General features: G+C 42.7%; 1 protein-coding gene across 6 annotated transcripts in view; it reads left to right on the forward strand.

Annotated features, from left to right (window-relative positions):
- FAM124B (family with sequence similarity 124 member B) overlaps window positions 1–18,158 on the forward strand; it is a 34,640-nt gene that overhangs the window by 8,967 nt on the left and 7,515 nt on the right. Inside the window, exons 3-5 of one of the 6 annotated variants that reach the window (XM_042853589.2) lie at window positions 4,673–5,025; window positions 10,098–10,221; window positions 13,609–14,351. In XM_042853589.2, coding sequence (XP_042709523.1) covers window positions 13,620–14,351 — 732 coding nt within the window. In that variant the 5' untranslated portion in view covers window positions 4,673–5,025; window positions 10,098–10,221; window positions 13,609–13,619. Of the gene's footprint in view, window positions 1–4,672; window positions 5,026–10,097; window positions 10,222–11,164; window positions 13,169–13,608; window positions 14,352–18,158 lie in introns of those variants that run through there. The other 5 variants (XM_024103230.3, XM_024103231.3, XM_065558024.1 and 2 more) reach the window with 5 other exon arrangements.

Here is an 18,158-nt window from a genome sequence, read left to right on the forward strand (position 1 = left end):
CCAGGATCAGGCCAATCATCCTGTGTCATGAGTCCAATTGCTACAAATGGTTATTTCTAACATGGTCTGTTGGCCAGAGGTGGTGAACTCCAGGCTTCTGAGTTTGCAACTTCTACCTAGTGTGGAACAAGTCATCCCAAACATTTTACACAGCAGTATAATATATTGTACCAGTTCCACCATGTAAAGCTGGAAGATCACTGTCCCTGTTTTTATGTAATTCTGTCCTCTGCCCAAACCTTTCCATAATGTCGTGCACTAAATAATCCCAGGGGTTTTGCTGTGTCTGCTGCAGAAGCCATTGTAGGACCCTGCACGTCACTCCCCCAGATGCTAATATTCAATGCTTTTCTTGTGTTTTCTGGTTAGAAGCTGCCCCTTTTAAAATTCCCCTAGAGGGGGTTAATAATCTCTGCAGCTTCTCCCTCATGATGTTGGCTGGCAAGTTAATCAGTGACAAGATCTTAAACTCCCACATAATGTAGGATCCATGCCTGGTTTTTTAAATTAGAATTATAGGTGTATTATTCACTATCTGGAGGAGTTGCCTTGAGGAAGGGGAGTAATCTGGAGTCTCACACAGCATGGATCTCAATTGTTGCTTAAAGTGAAGACTAGATTCATTGGCGAGCGTGCCATCTCCTGGTGACTTGCTCTTATTAACACTTTTTAGGGTGCTGTTTATTTCAGCATCAGTTTATTGGCCTCTTCCAGACCCGAGGGAAAACTCCGTGTGGCTCGAAAGCTGGTCCCTTCCACCAGCAGAAGTTGGGCCCATAAAAGATATTATCTCATCCACCTTTTCTCTCTCATTGGCTTTTTAAGCATTTCTCTGTAAATCACCTTCAATATAATTAAATTTAGACTCATTAAATAATCCATGAGACCCTGCATGCTGCTATTTGATTTAGATCTAGTTTGTTCCTGGAAGATTTTAAATTGTGGTGTGATTTCTGTAAATTACCAAAGCTAAAATTTTCAAACATAAGTGAGTGCCTGAAATTAGGCACCTAAATCATATTTAAGTAGTCTTATTTTCAGAGGTGCTGATCATCCGCAGCTCCAGCTGGCTTCAGTCAGAGAAGCAATTGCTTAGAATCTCTGAGAATCAAGCCATTATTTAGTTGCTTAAATATATGGATGTTGGTGTTTTGGTTGCAATCCTGCAAGCAGATTTGCCAATGCAGATCCTTAGGCTGTGTAAAGAGCTCAGCTCTCATTTAAACACCAAATAAAGGCAGTGAGATTTCCAGACTGCTCTGCATTCAGAACTCCCATTGTTTTCAGCTGGGGATGTGGGTAGGAGATTATCCATTGTTCTCAATGGGAGCTCCTCAATTCTTGTGAAGATCTGGCCACTAGGGGCTAATTTCAGTACCACTAATTTCTCTCCAGAAAGAGAGGTGCACTTAAAGGGTTAACACAGCCAGTAGGAAGTGTCTAGAGGAAGGAAAGGTAAAAATTGAATTTGTTTTTCCCTACTGATTCTGATTTACTTTGTTTACATTTAGCTATTGAATATAAGTGAATTTTTCACTTTAGTTTGGAGTCTTTTTCCCTGCCAGGTCCCTGTGCATTAGCCCAGTCTGCAGATACCTCAAAGGAACATTGATTTGTTTGTGTGTAAAAAAAAAAAAAAACCACTGTTTCCACTAGAAATTTTGGAGACGTTCCTGGAGCCATTTCTGTTGGCTTCAGGGTCTGGAGAAGCTTGTTTTAGGGCAGACCTGGCCTTTTGCATTTGTCTTCTAGGTGGCCAGGAGCATGGTGTGCCCCTGCACAGGTGCTCTGGGGAACAGGGCACAGGAAGCATGTGCGGTGGTGTCAGCTGCAGTCATGTTCTTGGCAAGTTCTAGTCACTCCAAGATGGATGTGGCAAAGTTAATGGTCTTGCCACCATCTCTGCACCAGCCAGCAAAGTTGGCAAACCCTGGTGTGTTCCCACAAGGGTATAGCAGCAGCTGCCCTGTCCCTGCACATCAGGAAGATACAGGGATATTTTCAATTTTTTCCTTATACCCTGACATCTTAGTTTTTTATTGATGTAAAGATATTTTTCTAATGGTACCATTTTATTTTTTAAAATTTATTTTTCTTCTTCGTAACAAAAATCTTTAGTCTCCAAGTCAATGAGCAGGAGCTGGACACAAAGTCCTACTCCATCCTATTACCCCCCACAATAGTAGATCTGGAACTGATAGTTCCCTTTCAGATGTCCGCCATCTGTACCAAAGAGATATTATAATTATAGTGTATAATACCCAGCTATGACATAGCACTTTTCATGTGTAGATCTCAAAGCACATTACAAAGAAGGTTACTACCATTTTACAGATGGTAAACTGAGGCACAGAGAGGGGACGCGATAGGCCCATGGTCACTGAGCAGGTCAGTGACAGAACTGGGAATAGAATCCTGGTTTCTCAAATCACCATCAGTTGCTCTATTCGCTACACCGCATTGCCTCCTTTATCATTGCACTAGTAGAACTGGTTGAAATTTTTTGAACAAGAAGATTTTTCACTGAAGAATGTGGGGTCTTATTTATTTAAACAAAATGTTGTGGAAAACTTGACTTTTTTGAGGTGTAATTTTTTTTGTAATTTTAGTGAAAAATATTGATTAAAAGTTGTGAATATTTTTATAAAAAAAAAAGGGGGGGAGCCTCGCTGGAAACTTGTAAAATGGGAAAAATCTGAAATTTCAGTTTTTTTGGAGAATTCTTTTTTTAAATTCAACCAGTTCTAGGTAGAAGGTGTTTTTCCCCCAGATTTTAATGAGCCTCCACAAGGCTGATTTACTGTCTAGTGCAATATTTCCCAAACTTGGGACGCTGCTTTTGTAGGGAAAGCCCCTGGTGGGCCGGGCCGGTTTGTTTACCTGCCCCGTCTGCAGGTTCCGCCGATCGCGGCTCCCACTGGCTGCGGTTCGCTGCTCCAGGCCAATGGGAGCTGCTGGAAGTGGCGCGGGTCGAGGGATGTACTGGCCGCTGCTTCTAGCAGCTCCCATTGGTCTGGAGCAGCGAACCGCGGCCAGTGGGAGCCATGATCGGCGGAACCTGCGAACGGGGCAGGTAAACAAACCGGCCTGGCCTGCCAGGGGCTTTCCCTACACAAGCAGAGTCCCAAGTTTGGGAAACACTGGTCTAGTGCATTATAGGTTTTTAACTATTTTTATGAAAGGTTAAGTACTTAAGAAGAAATCTTGGAGCTGGTTTAAGACTATCTTTTTGGAAATGCCACTCATCTTTCTGCGGTAATATAAACCAGAATTCTTTGAAGCTGGTATATGAAAAGGGAGAGAAAACTGCCTTGATCAGTCTTCTAACCATTTGCCTACTTACAGCTATAATCAGGCTAGCACATACTATAGTTACCCCAGTTTTATGTTACTCATAAGAGGTTGAAATGGGCAAACCATATTTCACAGCTTTAAAAAGGCATACAATGTGACCGCTCAGAGCTGAGAGTTAGGATTTCGAGCGGCCGGAAGCTGAGGCACATGACTTTTAGCATTCAGTCAGGAAATCCTAACTTGCTGGCGCTTGAGAGTGCAGGATTTTCTGCAGAGTGCTCTGTGCATCTTTGGTTACAGCAGTTCCCTTGATGGCTCTCCATCATTCTTGTCTCTGGATTGATTGGAAAGCGCACATCAAGAAAGTAGTTCATTTGAAGGACTGCAGAGATTTCCTTCTTCACTTGATCCTTTCATGAAATTTTTACTTGGATATAGTTGTGGTTGACTTTAGCTGTGTAATCTGAGAGAGGCAAGTTTATGGCTGTCATCTGTAAAACCACACACGTCCCTGCCAGGGCTGTCTGAAAATGTCTAGTAGTGGGGAGACTGATTTATTCACTGTGTTCTTTGTTCCTTTACCCCTCTTCAATCAAGCTACTGTCTCTCATGCATTTAATAAAAATAGGAGCTGGCAGGGGTGGGAGGGCACAGCAGCCTGGTTTAACAAAGTTGCTGAAGCTCACAAATCCAGTCCTCCAGAGTGTAGGTTTGAGGCCACCATCTTTCATACCTATCTTCAATGACTCACTCCTTTATTTATATAGAATTAGAGTTCATTCTTGATGGGCCTGATACAATGATGTCAACAGAAAGACTCTCACTGACTACAGTGGGCTTTGGATCAGGCCCCAAAAGAGCATTGTGAAATCTGAATCCACCAATCTCCCTCAATCTGAAAAGTGGGTTCTCCTTTTCTTGTACTGATCGTCCATACAGAACCTATCCAGGCCATACAGGAGGAAATATTGGTCCCCCTGAAGTCAATGGAAACTTTGCTCATAGAGTTTTTACGTCAACGCATAGTCTCATTCCAGTCACCTTTCTGCCTCTTAAATTGCCTTTGCTGCTGGTGGTCTTTGTCCATTTTGGTGTTATCCAGTGTGATTGGATGGGAGAGGAAATGTTCTGACAATTATGCAGGTTTTATAATCTGAGAGACCAGAATCTGTATGTGCAGCTCCCATTGATTTCCAGAGAGATGCCCAACTTTGTGCAGAACTGGGAAACTTTTTTATGACTCAGTTTCTCCTCTCCTCTTGCATGGTTACCTGCTGGGTGTGAAGGGTTTTTTTTTTTTTTCTTGAAATAAGACAAGCCATGCAGTCTCTGGGAGGAAATCACAAGGAGTCCTCATTTTTTTTTTTTCCCGATACAGACTAACACGGCTACCACTGAAACCTGTCCATGAATGAACCATCAAGAATTAAAATCACTGGGTGAAGGTAATTAATGCAAATCCTTAGACATGGAAACATGTCCCCAGAAGTACCACCCCCAGAGGAAATCCCATATCTTGGGTTTGCCCAGGTTCAAGAGGCCCAGCAAACAAAGAACTGAGAATTGTATAAAGTGATAAACCTGGTAAGGGGTCATTCTCACCTGATCCAAGAACTGAAATGACAACATGGCCAAGAGGGTTGAGATCCTGCTGAAGGGGTTTGAAGGACTTTGAAACTCACGAGGAACTCCATGTGGAAAGTGGGTGACACCTGGTAAAACAGGATGCACGTAAGCTGTTCATTGTTTTCAAGATGTGTTTTTTCAGTAATGCTGATGTTCTGAATAAATATTTTTGCTTTATGAAGGCTGGCTGGTCACTGGCTAACCTTGTCGTCGTCCATGGGAGCGAACATGGTGGCCGATACTAAACTGAAGTCAGACTTGCTAAGGTGATCGCAGTGAGTTGCAGAAGGAAATAGCAGCTTTAAATCCCTGATCTGGAGGAATAGGAATGCAGGATTGGACCCCAAGAAAGGTGATGGCTAGAGGCCTGAGGCCTGAATGGGGTGCCCTCAAGGAGATCATGAAGGGATCGGAGCTGCAGTTACCTCAGGAGCTGTGACATGTTAACGGAGAGCAGGATGTAGCCCTCAGATGATCACTGCTCAAATCTGAAGGAGCCAGAAGCAGAGGATGTGATGATGCCTCTTTAATTTAATTTTAAATGTTATTAATGTAAATATATGTATTAAATTTATTCCAACAGCATGAAATGTATGGTAAGCTCCATGTTCTCCCAGTGCACAAATAACTCTCGGGACCACATTCTATTATCCTTTCCAACAGGTTTTAGTCTGAGAATGATTCCTCCTGGCCTTGCATTGACACCAAAATACTTAGGGGTTGTGCTAGGATAGACTAAAACAAACAAAAAAAGAAAGTCTTTTCCTGCCACCGCCCTGACCACATGGGATTCTGTGCTATCCTGTTCAATGAAAGGATAAAGGCATTAGACTCCTTTAATTTCAGAAAACCTGACCCGAAGTAGTACCTTCCGCCAATTTAAACTCCCTCTAGACTCGGATTCACTCCTGTATTTTGATTATAGTTAATCTGATTCATTTTCTTCTGAAATATATACATTAGGCTCATTTTATATTGTATCAAAACTGCCTGGATCTTCATTTACTGAGCTGGAGCAAACAAAAGGAAAATAAAGGTTGTTTCCAATCACAGATTGTGAATGGGCTAGAGAGCACTAGTCACCGTAGCTCATATTGTCTGAAATCGGTCCCTGTCAATCTCCTCCTGAGGAAACCCACATCAGCTCTGTCACTGTGGCTTTCTTGCCTCCAGATAAATAGCAACAGGGTATTTAAATAGGAGAATTGAACAGGAAATGTCCATATCTGCCCATAATTCTCTGAGTGCCACACTGCCAAGGGAGTGAACATTCCCCAAGCTGTATTTTTGAGTTAGCAAAAAGCTGCCTATCATCTTAGCCAGTAAGGGAACGTTGTCTGGCTATAGATCTTGTGAGCCATGAAACTCTATCTTGTCTGTCGATCTCTTTGAATACTGTTTCTTAAGGAAAGAGTCTCAAGCTGCTGGGGCTGTCTGTGAGAGCTTGTCGGAAGCTTGTTTTCAAAGGCAGCCTTTGGCTAATTTTTGAATCTTCATTCCTGATGAAATTTTTGAATCTTCATTCCAGCAGCCTAAGGTGCAGCCTCCTCATTAGCTCCCTCAGGTAAGATAATCGGGGGATGCTGAGGTTCCACTTCATTCTCTTGTTGTCTGGTATGATCTCATTGTCTTATGAAATCAGACCCTTTTGCATCCTAGCATAGGTCTGCATTTTCTGGACCTCTTCGATCATTGTTAGTTTCCTTTTCTGTGTTGGCCAATTATGGATAAGAAACTGGAAACTACAAAAGAGAAGCCTGTGTGAATGCATTTAATATTCTAGCAACGAGGGGTAGTTGTTTTTTTCTTTCTTCCAGTCATTGTGGTTTTACTTTCCTGGAAAGTAGACATAAGCCACAGCCAAACTCCTTTAAGTTCAGGCATGTTTAGATCTGAGCCTGACCACAATGAATAAATGGATTGGTCAGTGGCTGTTATGAAAATGCTTTGTGTTTGGTCTTGGACCTTTTCCAAGTGGTGGGTCCAAAAATCAAGTTAACCAGGATTCAGAAGGGTGGGGATGTGTCAAAAATCAAAATTCCAGGTTGACAATGACATGCATGCTCTTCATGTTTCTTCTTTCTTTATTGGAAAGTGCTGAAAACCTGGCATTTTGGAATGAATTTTACAGTAAAAAGGATGCAAGAAGTGTTGGTAAAATCACCTGTTTTGCAATCGTTGTTGTAGCGTATTGATTACACAAGGCCCTGTCCAGAAGTGCTTAGGCAATTCTTACTCAAGCTAACCTCTTCTATTGACTTCAGTGGTAGCTTTGTACCCATGGGGGTTCTGAAAGGTATTGTGTTTAAGTTCAGAGCCATAGTTCCGTTAGAGCTGAGAATTCATTGACTATCCTGTAGCTAAGAGGGTCTTTAAGAGTACATATATGCTACAGCTGGGTATGAGCCAGGGGCGGCTCCAGGCACCAGCACACCAAGCGCGTGCCTGGGGTGGCAAGCCGCAGGGGGCAGCCTGCCGGTCGCCGTGAGGGTGGCAGTCAGGGAGCCTTCGACGGCGTGCCTGCGGGAGGTCCGCCGGTCCCGCAGTTTCAGCAGCAATTCGGCGGCGGGTATGCCGAAGGCGCAGGACCGGCAGACTTCCCGCAGGCATGCCACCGAATCCGTGTTACCAGCAGACCTCCCGCAGGCATGCCACCGAAAGCCACCTGACTGCCGTGCTTGGGGCGGCAAAATACATAGAGCCACCCCTGGTATGAGCCTCCCAGCCCAGGCAGACAGACACGCACTAGCTGTACTCTAACTAGTTCGCTAACAATAGCAATGTGGCAGGGGCTAGCTGCCTGAGTACAAGTCTGCCCAGCCCACTGGCTCCATGTTCAGGTGGCAAGCCCGTGCAGCTGTGGCACTGCTATTTTTAGTGTGCTAGTTCGAGTATAGCTAGCGCATGTCTGCCTAGCTGGGCTGGGTCCCAGCTACAGTGTGTTCATACCCGAAGAACCCACTTTTTTACCTGACTAAAATCACTTGCCGATTTCCACATTAGCGCCTTATTTTGGATTGGTATAACCCGGCATGTATTGTTGCATCCTTTGAGATATCAGTAGCTGATTTTCTTCTCCACCGAATGCTGGGAGAATGATAGGAGCCATGAACACCAGATCAGAAGTGGAGCTAGAGTTTTTGCAAACTTGTTCATTCACATATGGTTTTTTTTTCCTTCATTTGCTCTCCGATGTATTAAGTACATTGTATAGCCCCTCTGGTGTGAATATATAAAAGCACCAAACACTTGTAGGCCACTTAAGAGAAGCACTGTGCTTTTAGGGCCTAATCCAATGCCTCGGAGGCAATGAGCATCCCCAACCCCTCATTGACTTCAGTGGGAGCGGAGGGCTCTCAGCACCATACAGGGTCGGGCTCGTGCTATACATTCCATGTAAAAATGAAATGCTAATAACTTTGCAGTTAATTGCCTTTCATCTGAAGATCTCAAAGCACATCACAGGCATTAATGTGGCAAACCTCACAATGACCCTGTAGTGGGGGTAAGTGATATTATCCCCTGTTGTACAGATGTAGAAATTAAGGTTCCAAGAGCTTAAATAACTTTTCCAAGGTCACTGGCTCTGTGGATATGGGGAAAGCAGTGGATGTGATAGATCTTGACTTTAGCAAAGTTTTTGATAAAGTCTCCCACAGTATTCTTGCCAGCAAGTTAAAAAAAAGTATGGATTGGATGAATGGACTATAAGGTGGATAGAAAGCTGGCTAGATTGTCGGGCTCAATGGGTAGTGATGTCTAACGGCTCGATGTCTAGTTAGCAGCCAGTATCAAGCAGAGTGCCCCAGGGTCGGTCCTGGGGCCGGTTTTGTTCAACATCTTTATTAATGATCTATGTGATGGGATTAAATGCACTTTCAGCAAGTTCACAGATGACATTGAGCTGGGGGGAAAGGTAGATATGCTAGAGGGTAGGGATAGGGTCCAGAGTGACCTAGACAAATTGGAGGATTGGGCCAAAAGAAATCTGATGAGGTTCAACATGGACAAGTGCAGAGTTCTGCACTTAGGAAGGAAGAAAAACATGCACCACTACAGGCTGGGGACCGACTGGCTAAGCAGCAGTTCTGCAGAAAAGGACTTGGGGATTACAGTGGACAAGAAGCTGGATATGAGTCAGAAATGTGCCCTTGTTGCCAAGAAGGCCAATGGCATATTAGTAGGAGCATTGCCAGCAGATTGAGGGAAGTGATTATTCCCCTCTATTCAGCGCTGGTGAGGCCTCACCTGGAGTATTGCATCCAGTTTTGGTCCCCCCACTACAGAAGGGATGTGGACAGAGTCCAGCGGAGGGCAACAAAAATGATTAGGGGGCTGGGGCACATGACTTACGAGGAGAGGCTGAGGGAACTGGGGTTATTTAGTCTGCAGAAGAGAAGAGTGAGGGGGGATTTGATAGCAGCCTTCAACTACCTGAAGGGGGTTCCAAAGAGGATGAAGCTAGGCTGTTCTCAGTGGTGGTAGATGACAGAACAAGAAGCAATGGTCTCAAGTTGCAGTGAGGGAGATCTAGGTTGGATATTAGGAAACACTATTTCACTAGGAGGGTGGTGACACACTGGAATAGGTTACCTAGGGAGGTGGTGGAATCTCCATCCTTAGAGGTTTTTAAGGCCCAGCTTGACAGAGCCTTGGCTGGGATGATTTAGTTGGTGTTGGTCCTGCTTTGAGCAGGGGATTGGACTAGATGACCTCCTGAGGTCTCTTCCAACCCTAATATTCTATGATTCTATGTCACACAGGAAGTTGGTGGAAGAGCTGGGAATAGAACTGAGGTTTCCTGATTCTCTTTGTGATTTCCTTTGCCCCCTGTTGGAAAGTGGATTTCTCTTTTCTTTGCTCCGATTGCATTTGTACACTAGTTTGTTGTTGTAGGGTTGCTACTGAATTGTTGTTAGGATTGATTTTCTTTTATATAAAAGAAATGAAGCATTTGTTGTGAAAATAAAACCCAAAGGTAAAGAATTACACAAACGTGCTTGCAATTGCTATAGCTTGCATATACATTTCTAAAGTACATTAATGGCCTGGTTGTATATTGTACGGTGTTTCCCAGACAGTTCCTCTGGCGTGTGAATGGTCTATTCACATGATATTCCTTGAGTGGATTTACTGTTCTCATGGGATTGAACTGCTACTTTTCTAATCTCTTACAGAAATCTTCCTTGGTATGTTCAGCTCTAAGTCTTTTCTCTGCATAAGAAATTAAACTTGTCTGCTGAAAAACCTTGTAAAACTTGAATGGGTTAAAATTCCAGCTACTTCAGAATCCACGTCTGGGTAAGAGATAAAAGCACATCATGCTCAACAGCCTCGCGGCATTATCCTCATGCTGATGCTGACCCCGCTGAAGTCAATGGAAAGACTCTCACTGACTTCACTGGAAGTTTGATGAAGACCTAATGCCTATATATTTTTTTAATTTTAATAATTCCCCTGCCTCTCTCCCTCCACAAATGCTAGCTTGTAAAATTTCACTTTAAAATACTCTTACATTATTGAATGCAACACAAAAAACATCTCCTCCCTGAATATATTTTTACATCGATGGGATTTTTTCTCAGCCACGCCAGGATGTCATAGTGATCTGAACAGAGGTGGAAAAGCTGTTTGTGTTTGCAGAGGTATTGCAGTGAGCTTGATGTGACTCACCACGAGGAAACTAGTTCTCTGTTCACACCTATGAAACCACTGCTCTCTGTTCACACCTATGAAAACTAAAGGCTTGCCAAAAAACTAGTATATCAGCTCCTTCGCTCCTGAGTGTACATGCTGTACTGCAGAAAGGGGAGGAGACAGCAATTACTTGTAATTGGATTATTACTGCACTGATCTCTTCTTCTTTACTTTCTTCCCCCCCCCCAATTTAGGGGCTTTCTGGGACATAGGAGCGGAACAGGTTTTTTCCAACGCTAAGCAAGAGGAATGCTTCTGTGCTCCTTTTTCAGTGCTACTCATGTACTCAGTATGTTGAAACTGAACATGATCATGCCACTTTCCCTTTGGTGCTCTTGCTAGCACCCTGGGGAAAACAGCATATTTAGAAGTAGCAGCACATTGGTGATCCTGGGGAGAGCAAGTGGGGACTAAGGAGGGAGAAAGATGCACACACAGACAAACGCACACAATGGGAGTGAAGAGAGAGAGAGACACAATGGGAATGGAGGGAGATGGGGACACACACAGAGTGGGGATGGGATGGGGTGGAAACTCACAAACGGGACAGTGGAATGGAATGACTGCTTAGTCAGGGAGGTATCCAAAGTAGTGGCTGATGATTCAGGTGTTTGTGTTGGTAAAAGGGTCAATAAACACAAGGCCCTGAATATATTTTATGCTCTGATCAGTTACAGTGCGGTTTCTTTATTTGTCTCCTGGCTTGTATCATCATCTTCATCCTTCATCATCATCTATATAGTAGGTTGATCATAAAACAACCACAATAATGGTTTTCTTTTACATATGAGCACAGTAGTGACCCGATAGCCTAGGATACCCCCTCCAAGCTGCTTGGCTCAGCTGCATCCTGCCTAAGAGCATGGGTATCATTTGCACTAATGTTACTTACTGAAAGCCTAACCCTGAAGTTCCTTCTTAGTGCTATTCAGTCCTCCTCACTCAGGCAAACACCCCATTCATCTCAAACACAGAGGAAGCCAGCTGACTTTGCTTCCCCATTCGCTGGCAAATGAGGTTCCACATACAGTTAATCAAATATTCCCTTCCCTTTGGGCTGACAAAGGTGCCTTAGAAAAAAATGTTATTCAGAATTCATTTACAGTGTTTTATCTGAAGCCTTAAACACTTACATTGCTTGAAGTGCTATAATTGGTTTCTGTTCTCCTCATCTAATTCCTGTAACTGTCGCCAGGGTAGTTCTCCCCACCCCTCCCAGCATTTCACTGCAATTATTGTCAAGTAGCCAGGGCTGTAAAACAAACAGATTTTTGTATAAACCTTCCCCAGATTTTATCTATATCTAATCTACAATTCTGTATTTTATATTGGGATTATCACCATGGTCAAAACTTAGATTAATTAAAATAAGACTGATTCTCTCTCTCTCTCTCTGTTTATAAAATATATATTTTAAAGGCAATACAAAAGTGGTCCTTTATAATGAGACACATAAGGCCACAAGGTTCAGATATGGAACCTTCCAAACTTTGAGGTTGTTCAGACCTGGTGTTTTGGTTCAGTCCATTATGGTTCAGTCCATAACATTTGGACTAAAATACAAACTTTAATGAACAAGGCTGCTGTCTGCACTGTTGGATCAAAGTTTGGATAACAATCCCTTCAAAACCAGAAGGTTTTATTAATGTCTGCGTTTGGAAACACCGTCGTTGAACAACAATAGCTGTCATTTTGTGCACCCTACTTATTTGGAAAGAGGAAATGCAAAGAGAGCTGTAGTTCCTAAACATATGTAGTCAGATGCATCACCAGAAATTATAACCCTTGACCTAAAGACATGCAGAAGTAAAGAAAGTTCAATCTGAAGAATGGAGGTTAACTTGCTCTGTGTAAATTGCTTCTGAATTGGCAACATGATGAACAACCCAGGAACAGTATTGTTTAGGGCTCCTAGAGAAAAGCTGGAAGGAGTAAAGTTTTCAGCATTCTTTTTGTAGTTGGGTAGAAACTATATTAAACTGTAAAGGCAAAACAATGGTTATGATCTGCTTCATGCATGAATAACAAAAATGTACCAGCCTATCCAAATACAGCATAGCAATAGTAATGCACCAAAAAGGAGGGGGGGAAACCTGATACTGGGATTGCTTTGGAATAAATGTAATAAACAGGGCACTGTAATATTTCTATTAGAACTGAAGGGCAGCCTGCTCTCTATGCTGTGTAAAATGACACAATGGGAAAATTAGATTTAAGGCATCTCCCTAAACTCTTATCTTTCCTTAGATTGATTCACATCTGCACTAATTGTTATCTGTGCAGTTCACATTTGTTTTTCTTTTGTTAGCCTGTTTCCCTTTCTTGTTTTAAAGAATAGTTTATCTGCACACCCTGGAAGGGTGTTACTCATAAAGATCACAAGCTTTTAGATCAAGCAAAACATTGGCACGTTGACTAAAAAAACAAAGCATGCTGAGGCTTTAAAACACAAGTGCCGCATTGCATTTGCAATGAGGCAGTAACTGTGTCTCTTGTTGTCCGTTGCCAGGGTTCTGCTAGATCTCAGAGTTTGCATTTCCATGGTCAACTGGCAAGTATATTTTTAAAGTAATCTATGCATTTGAGAATAACTGCGCTAGTATTTCAGTGTTCTTAATCCCCACTGTATTTCACGATGGACGACAAAAATGTTAGGGCTTGGGTTTTTTGTTTTTGAGGGGGAATGTCAGATGGTTTCTATTTGTATTAGTTGGTGGTTAAAGGACTGGGAGTAAGGGAATGAGATTTATTCCCAGCTCTGTCACTGTTCCTCTGTATGACCTTGGGCAAATCCCTTAACCTCTCTGTGCTTCACCTTTTATCTGTAAAATATAGATACAGCTACAAGTCTTTACTTCACAGGGATGTGTGAGGCATGTAAAGCATGCTGAGATCTTCAGATGGGAAGCAAAAGAGAAATCCGAAGTATAATTGTTTAGGATTATTCAGTGTATACAGAAGCACTCATCTGTCTTTATTTTTATTCTCAAGGTGATTTTACAATGGATGGAAGAGCAGACTCGTTAGTGATGACTGTGCATCTTCTTGCCACCTCTGGGCATTCATTACTCCTGCAGCAAACTCTTGATCGGCTTCTGGGGTGGATCTGTCTGGATGTTCGCCTCTTCCTTGTATCCGAACGTGTTACTCCAGTGAAGTATTATGAGAAATATCACCGGAAAAGCTCTGGATTTCCTGGGATGTCCATTCTCCTTTTCCTGCATGAGGACTTTGGGGAAGAACGGATTTTTCGGGTCCATGATTTTTTCCAGCACCCTCCATGGCAGGATCACCACATGCAACATGCTAATGGGAAACAGTACCCTTATGCACCTGCTGGCCAGGAATTTTATGGTCTGGATGAGCATATGCCTGTATGGGGTGTACGGCAAGTTCATTATGGCACTGAAATTCTGCGCGTGACTCTCTACTGTAGCTTTGATAACTATGATGATGCAGTCAGACTTTACGAGATGATCCTACAAAAAGAAGCAACTATGCAGAAGAGTAACTTCTGTGTCTTTGTGCTGTATGCAACACAAACCGTTGCTGTTCAGCTCTGCTTGAAGCAGCTGCCCCCGGGGGTCTCTGTTGAACTGAAAGAATCTTCCGTGTTGCAATTCAAGGTCCATGAAATTGGGCAGCTGGTACCTCTTCTGCCTAATCCATGTATTCCTATCAGTAGCACCCGATGGCAAACTCAGGACTACGAAGGAAACAAAATCTTGCTTCAGGTATTGGGTTTTTTATGTGTGCTGTCTTTAATTCAGTAGGTGACTTGCCAGCTAGGAAGAACACAGGGTCTGATTGGAAGATAGTTATTTATTATTATTTATTTCTTCCTTCGAATTTATAAAATATTTATAGCTGTCTATCCCATACTCTGGGTGATTTCTCCATTAATAAAACCACCCAAAGTAACATAAAAAGATTGCCAGATATTTTTGTAATATCTCCCCCTGGGCTGATATGACATTGTGCAGTTAGACTTGATAAATTATAACCTGAAATGCAAGTACGGTACTTTGCAGGCTGGTCTGTAGACAGAGTTTCACCCTCAGATGAAATTACTGTAAGTGCCTGAATTATTTCTTTATGATAAGGGTTTAGAGTGGAAATGCTTTCAGAAGCTGGTTTCTAGCTGTGCTGTTGGGTGCCACCCAAGGAAGGGTATGTTTGGGTGTATGGTATCTGTCAATTTTTGTGAAAGTTTAATAGTTAAACTGAGCTGCCTAGGCTGTACTGTACTGCCTAGGTTGGAGTGAATAAATCATAGTGAATAAAGGCTTGTTTCCATGGGTGGGATTTTTCATGTTAACTTTTGTTTTTTGGCTTAAACTGACTTGTGTTCACATGGCACAATTCTTTTTAGAATAATCTTGTGTCCTTTTGCAAATTAGGTAATCCATTTTGAAAGTGGATTTAGTCCATTTCAGGATGAATTATTCTGGAAAATGGTTCAAGTGGACCTGTCTGTATTTTGGATGAACTTTTCCACCTCTGGCAGTCCTCCTGCTGTCCCATGCTCAGGGCCAGCTCCAGCGCAGGAAGCAGGTGCTTGGGGTGGCCAATGGAAAGGGGTGGCACGTCCGGCTCTTCGGCGGCAATTCGGCAGCGGGTCCCTTAGTCCCTCTCGGAGGGAAGGACCGGCTGCCGAACTACTGCCGAAGAATGAAGCGGCGCGGTAGAGCTGCCGCCGAAGTGCTGCCGATCGCGGCTTTATCTTTCTTTTTTTTTTTCTGCCGTTTGGGGCGGCAAAAAAGCTGGAGCCAGCCCTGCCCACACTGCGTTGCTTTACATCTGATTTGACCTGTCTGTCTACTTATGTGCACTTTACTGGTCTGGAAGTTGGGAATTTGCATTCACCTCCCCCTCAATATTTCCCAGGAAATCCACTTCAAACATATTATCCCAAAAGGCCATTCTTGTTTGGCACATTGTTCAATATAGTTCTGTGATCATTCAGGCCTTACATTACATCTCCTCCCTAGAGGTTACATACGATCCCAGCCCACAATAACACAAACTTTGCATTTAGTACAATGGACCCTAAGGACCCTTAATTCAGTAAGGTTTCTTCAAGGCTATGGCAGGCTATCATGCATATCAGATATTGTGCATATCTGTCACAGGTAGCATCCCCATTGTACGGTTGGGGAAATGGAGGCAGAAAGATTAAAAGCTTGATGCGTCTGAGGGCCTTGTCACAAGCTGGAGATAAGCATTATACACCTAGCAGGAAGCATCCAGCACTTGGTGTTATTGGGCAGTAAATGAGTCACCCAGAGCTAGAAATGAAAAGAATGAATTCAGTGGCTCTGATTCTCCACTCACTTTAAACCAGTTTAACTCCCTTGACTTTAATGAACTAACTCCTGATTAGCACCAGTGTGAGGGAAAGAATCAGGCCGAATAGCTTTTAGACCATAAGCTATTTGAGGCTGGAACTGTCATTTCCTATATGGATGTATAGCATCTAACACAACGGGGCCCTGATCTGTAGGCTCTTGGCATTGCTGTAATATAGTAATCATTACTAAGAGTTAACCTTAAAATGGCTTCACCTTCAAATGGTGGACAGGAGTAAGAGCTATGAGAGCAGGCCTAGTATTTGTAACATGCTTTTGAATCAATCTACCTGAACAATTTAGAAATGTCAATTTTGGGGTTGGAAAATAAAAAATTTTGTGCAAATTTTTCAACTAGTTTATAGATTTAATAGATTTTTTTGGAAAATTCAAAATTTCAATGAAAACATTTCAACTAAGTGTATCGCTGAATAATTATTCCTGTGGATCTAAATTACTCAACATTTTCCATTTAAACATGTTTATGTCCTAGTATTTTCATTCATTTTCTCATACTTCTGCGTACAGTATAGTTTGGATTATTTCAATAATTTGTAGCAATCCTGCGTAGTATTTAATTTTTCTCTGATTCTTTGGCAGAGTGATTTTGCCTTCATTTTATTTTTTCCCTTTCTATTCCTTCTAGAGATTATTTGGTACAATTCCTGCTAATCCATCTGCATGGCTAATTTGTTCACTGATCTCTCACTGTTAATCCTCAGTGCAGCTTTTGCTTTTATGTGTTCGTACTTTTCATCCTGTCTGTCTGCAAACGAGGTGGTTACCACCTGATATAGGCAAGGGCTTCACTTTGACAGATGCATTTGAATTCCCTGGCAGGAGAGGATTAGGATTTGTTTTTTAGCTGTGACTCATCCTCCTCCTGTCAAGGGAACTAGGAGTCAGTCTGAACCTGGGATTTGTGTTTTGTTTTGTTGCTTCAAGCAGCACATTGATATGCTGATAGTTTGGCATGAAGAGCCCGATCCTGTGATCCAGGGACTATCATATCCCACTAGAGGTAATGGCAGTTGATGGCTCTCAGCACCTCCCAGGATTGCATCCTTCATGCTGAAGAAACTACAGTATCCCTGGTTTGTCAATTAAGAAAAGGAACAAATCCTACCGAAGTCACAAAGGTTCCATATGATCCCTTGCTAATGACCAATTAGCATTAGTTAGGGCATCTCCATGTTGAATGACTCTTTGGAAACCAATTTAATATTATTTAATAGTTTGTCTCTGTTAAGGGATCACCTTCCATCTTTTCAGTCTGTCCTTCCCATTGCAGAATATATCTTGGATGACGGTTGATCAATTACAAGTATAAAATGTCCTTGGCTTATCACACTTATTAGTCAGTCTGTCTATTCTTCGGAGAATCATAGGTGAGCATTTTTCCCGTTATGGCAGGTGTCAACAGGTGGCGCTGTTGCACATAACCTTCCAAGTTCTTTTGTGTTATGACTTGTCTACATGGTAACACAGTTGCAGCAAGGTGTGAATGTAAAGTGCTGCACTAGCTTGCCTTGCACTAAGTGGACCCTACTACCACGCACTAAAAGGTCTGTAGTGCGTTTTGACACTAACAGCAGTATGAGGAAGCACACTACAGAATGTTTAGAACATGGTAGCATGGTCCACATGGCAACTTAGTATATGTCAGGCTAATATACAGTACGTTCACACCCTGGGTTGCCACACATTAAGTTGCTGTGTAGACAGGCCCTAAGTGTTTGAGCAAATGTTCAGTCTTAGAAGGACATTGCTATGTGTTGTTAGTGACTTAGTTACACTAGATTCTGTGTATAGGCAGTCTAAGGAGAGGGAGCTGTGTGAGCAGCAGGAATGTTTGCTCACTGCCTTGGTCTCCGGTTAGAGTCAGTTCTTGAGGCAGAATTGCTCTCTGGGCATTAGTGTTGAGTTGAGATGCCTGAAAGAAGGGATTGCCCTGCATGCTGTTTGTGTTTGTTTCTGTTCCAGGACTGGCATACGTGTGTAAATAAAACAAATTACACTTAGAATACACCCAGACTCTGTCACTGATTTCTTCACCACTGGGAAGCCAACTTGCAATGCCTCAAACATCTGATACCACTTGGCAGAGGGGCAACTCTGGCATCAGACTGAGACATGGATAATGTAATGTAAGAGGGGGCAACTCTATTCAGATAAAGATGCTTGGTTATCAAA

This window comes from Chrysemys picta, chromosome 9 (assembly GCF_011386835.1).
Source record: "Chrysemys picta bellii isolate R12L10 chromosome 9, ASM1138683v2, whole genome shotgun sequence".
In the NCBI taxonomy this organism is placed as follows: domain Eukaryota; kingdom Metazoa; phylum Chordata; order Testudines; family Emydidae; genus Chrysemys; species Chrysemys picta.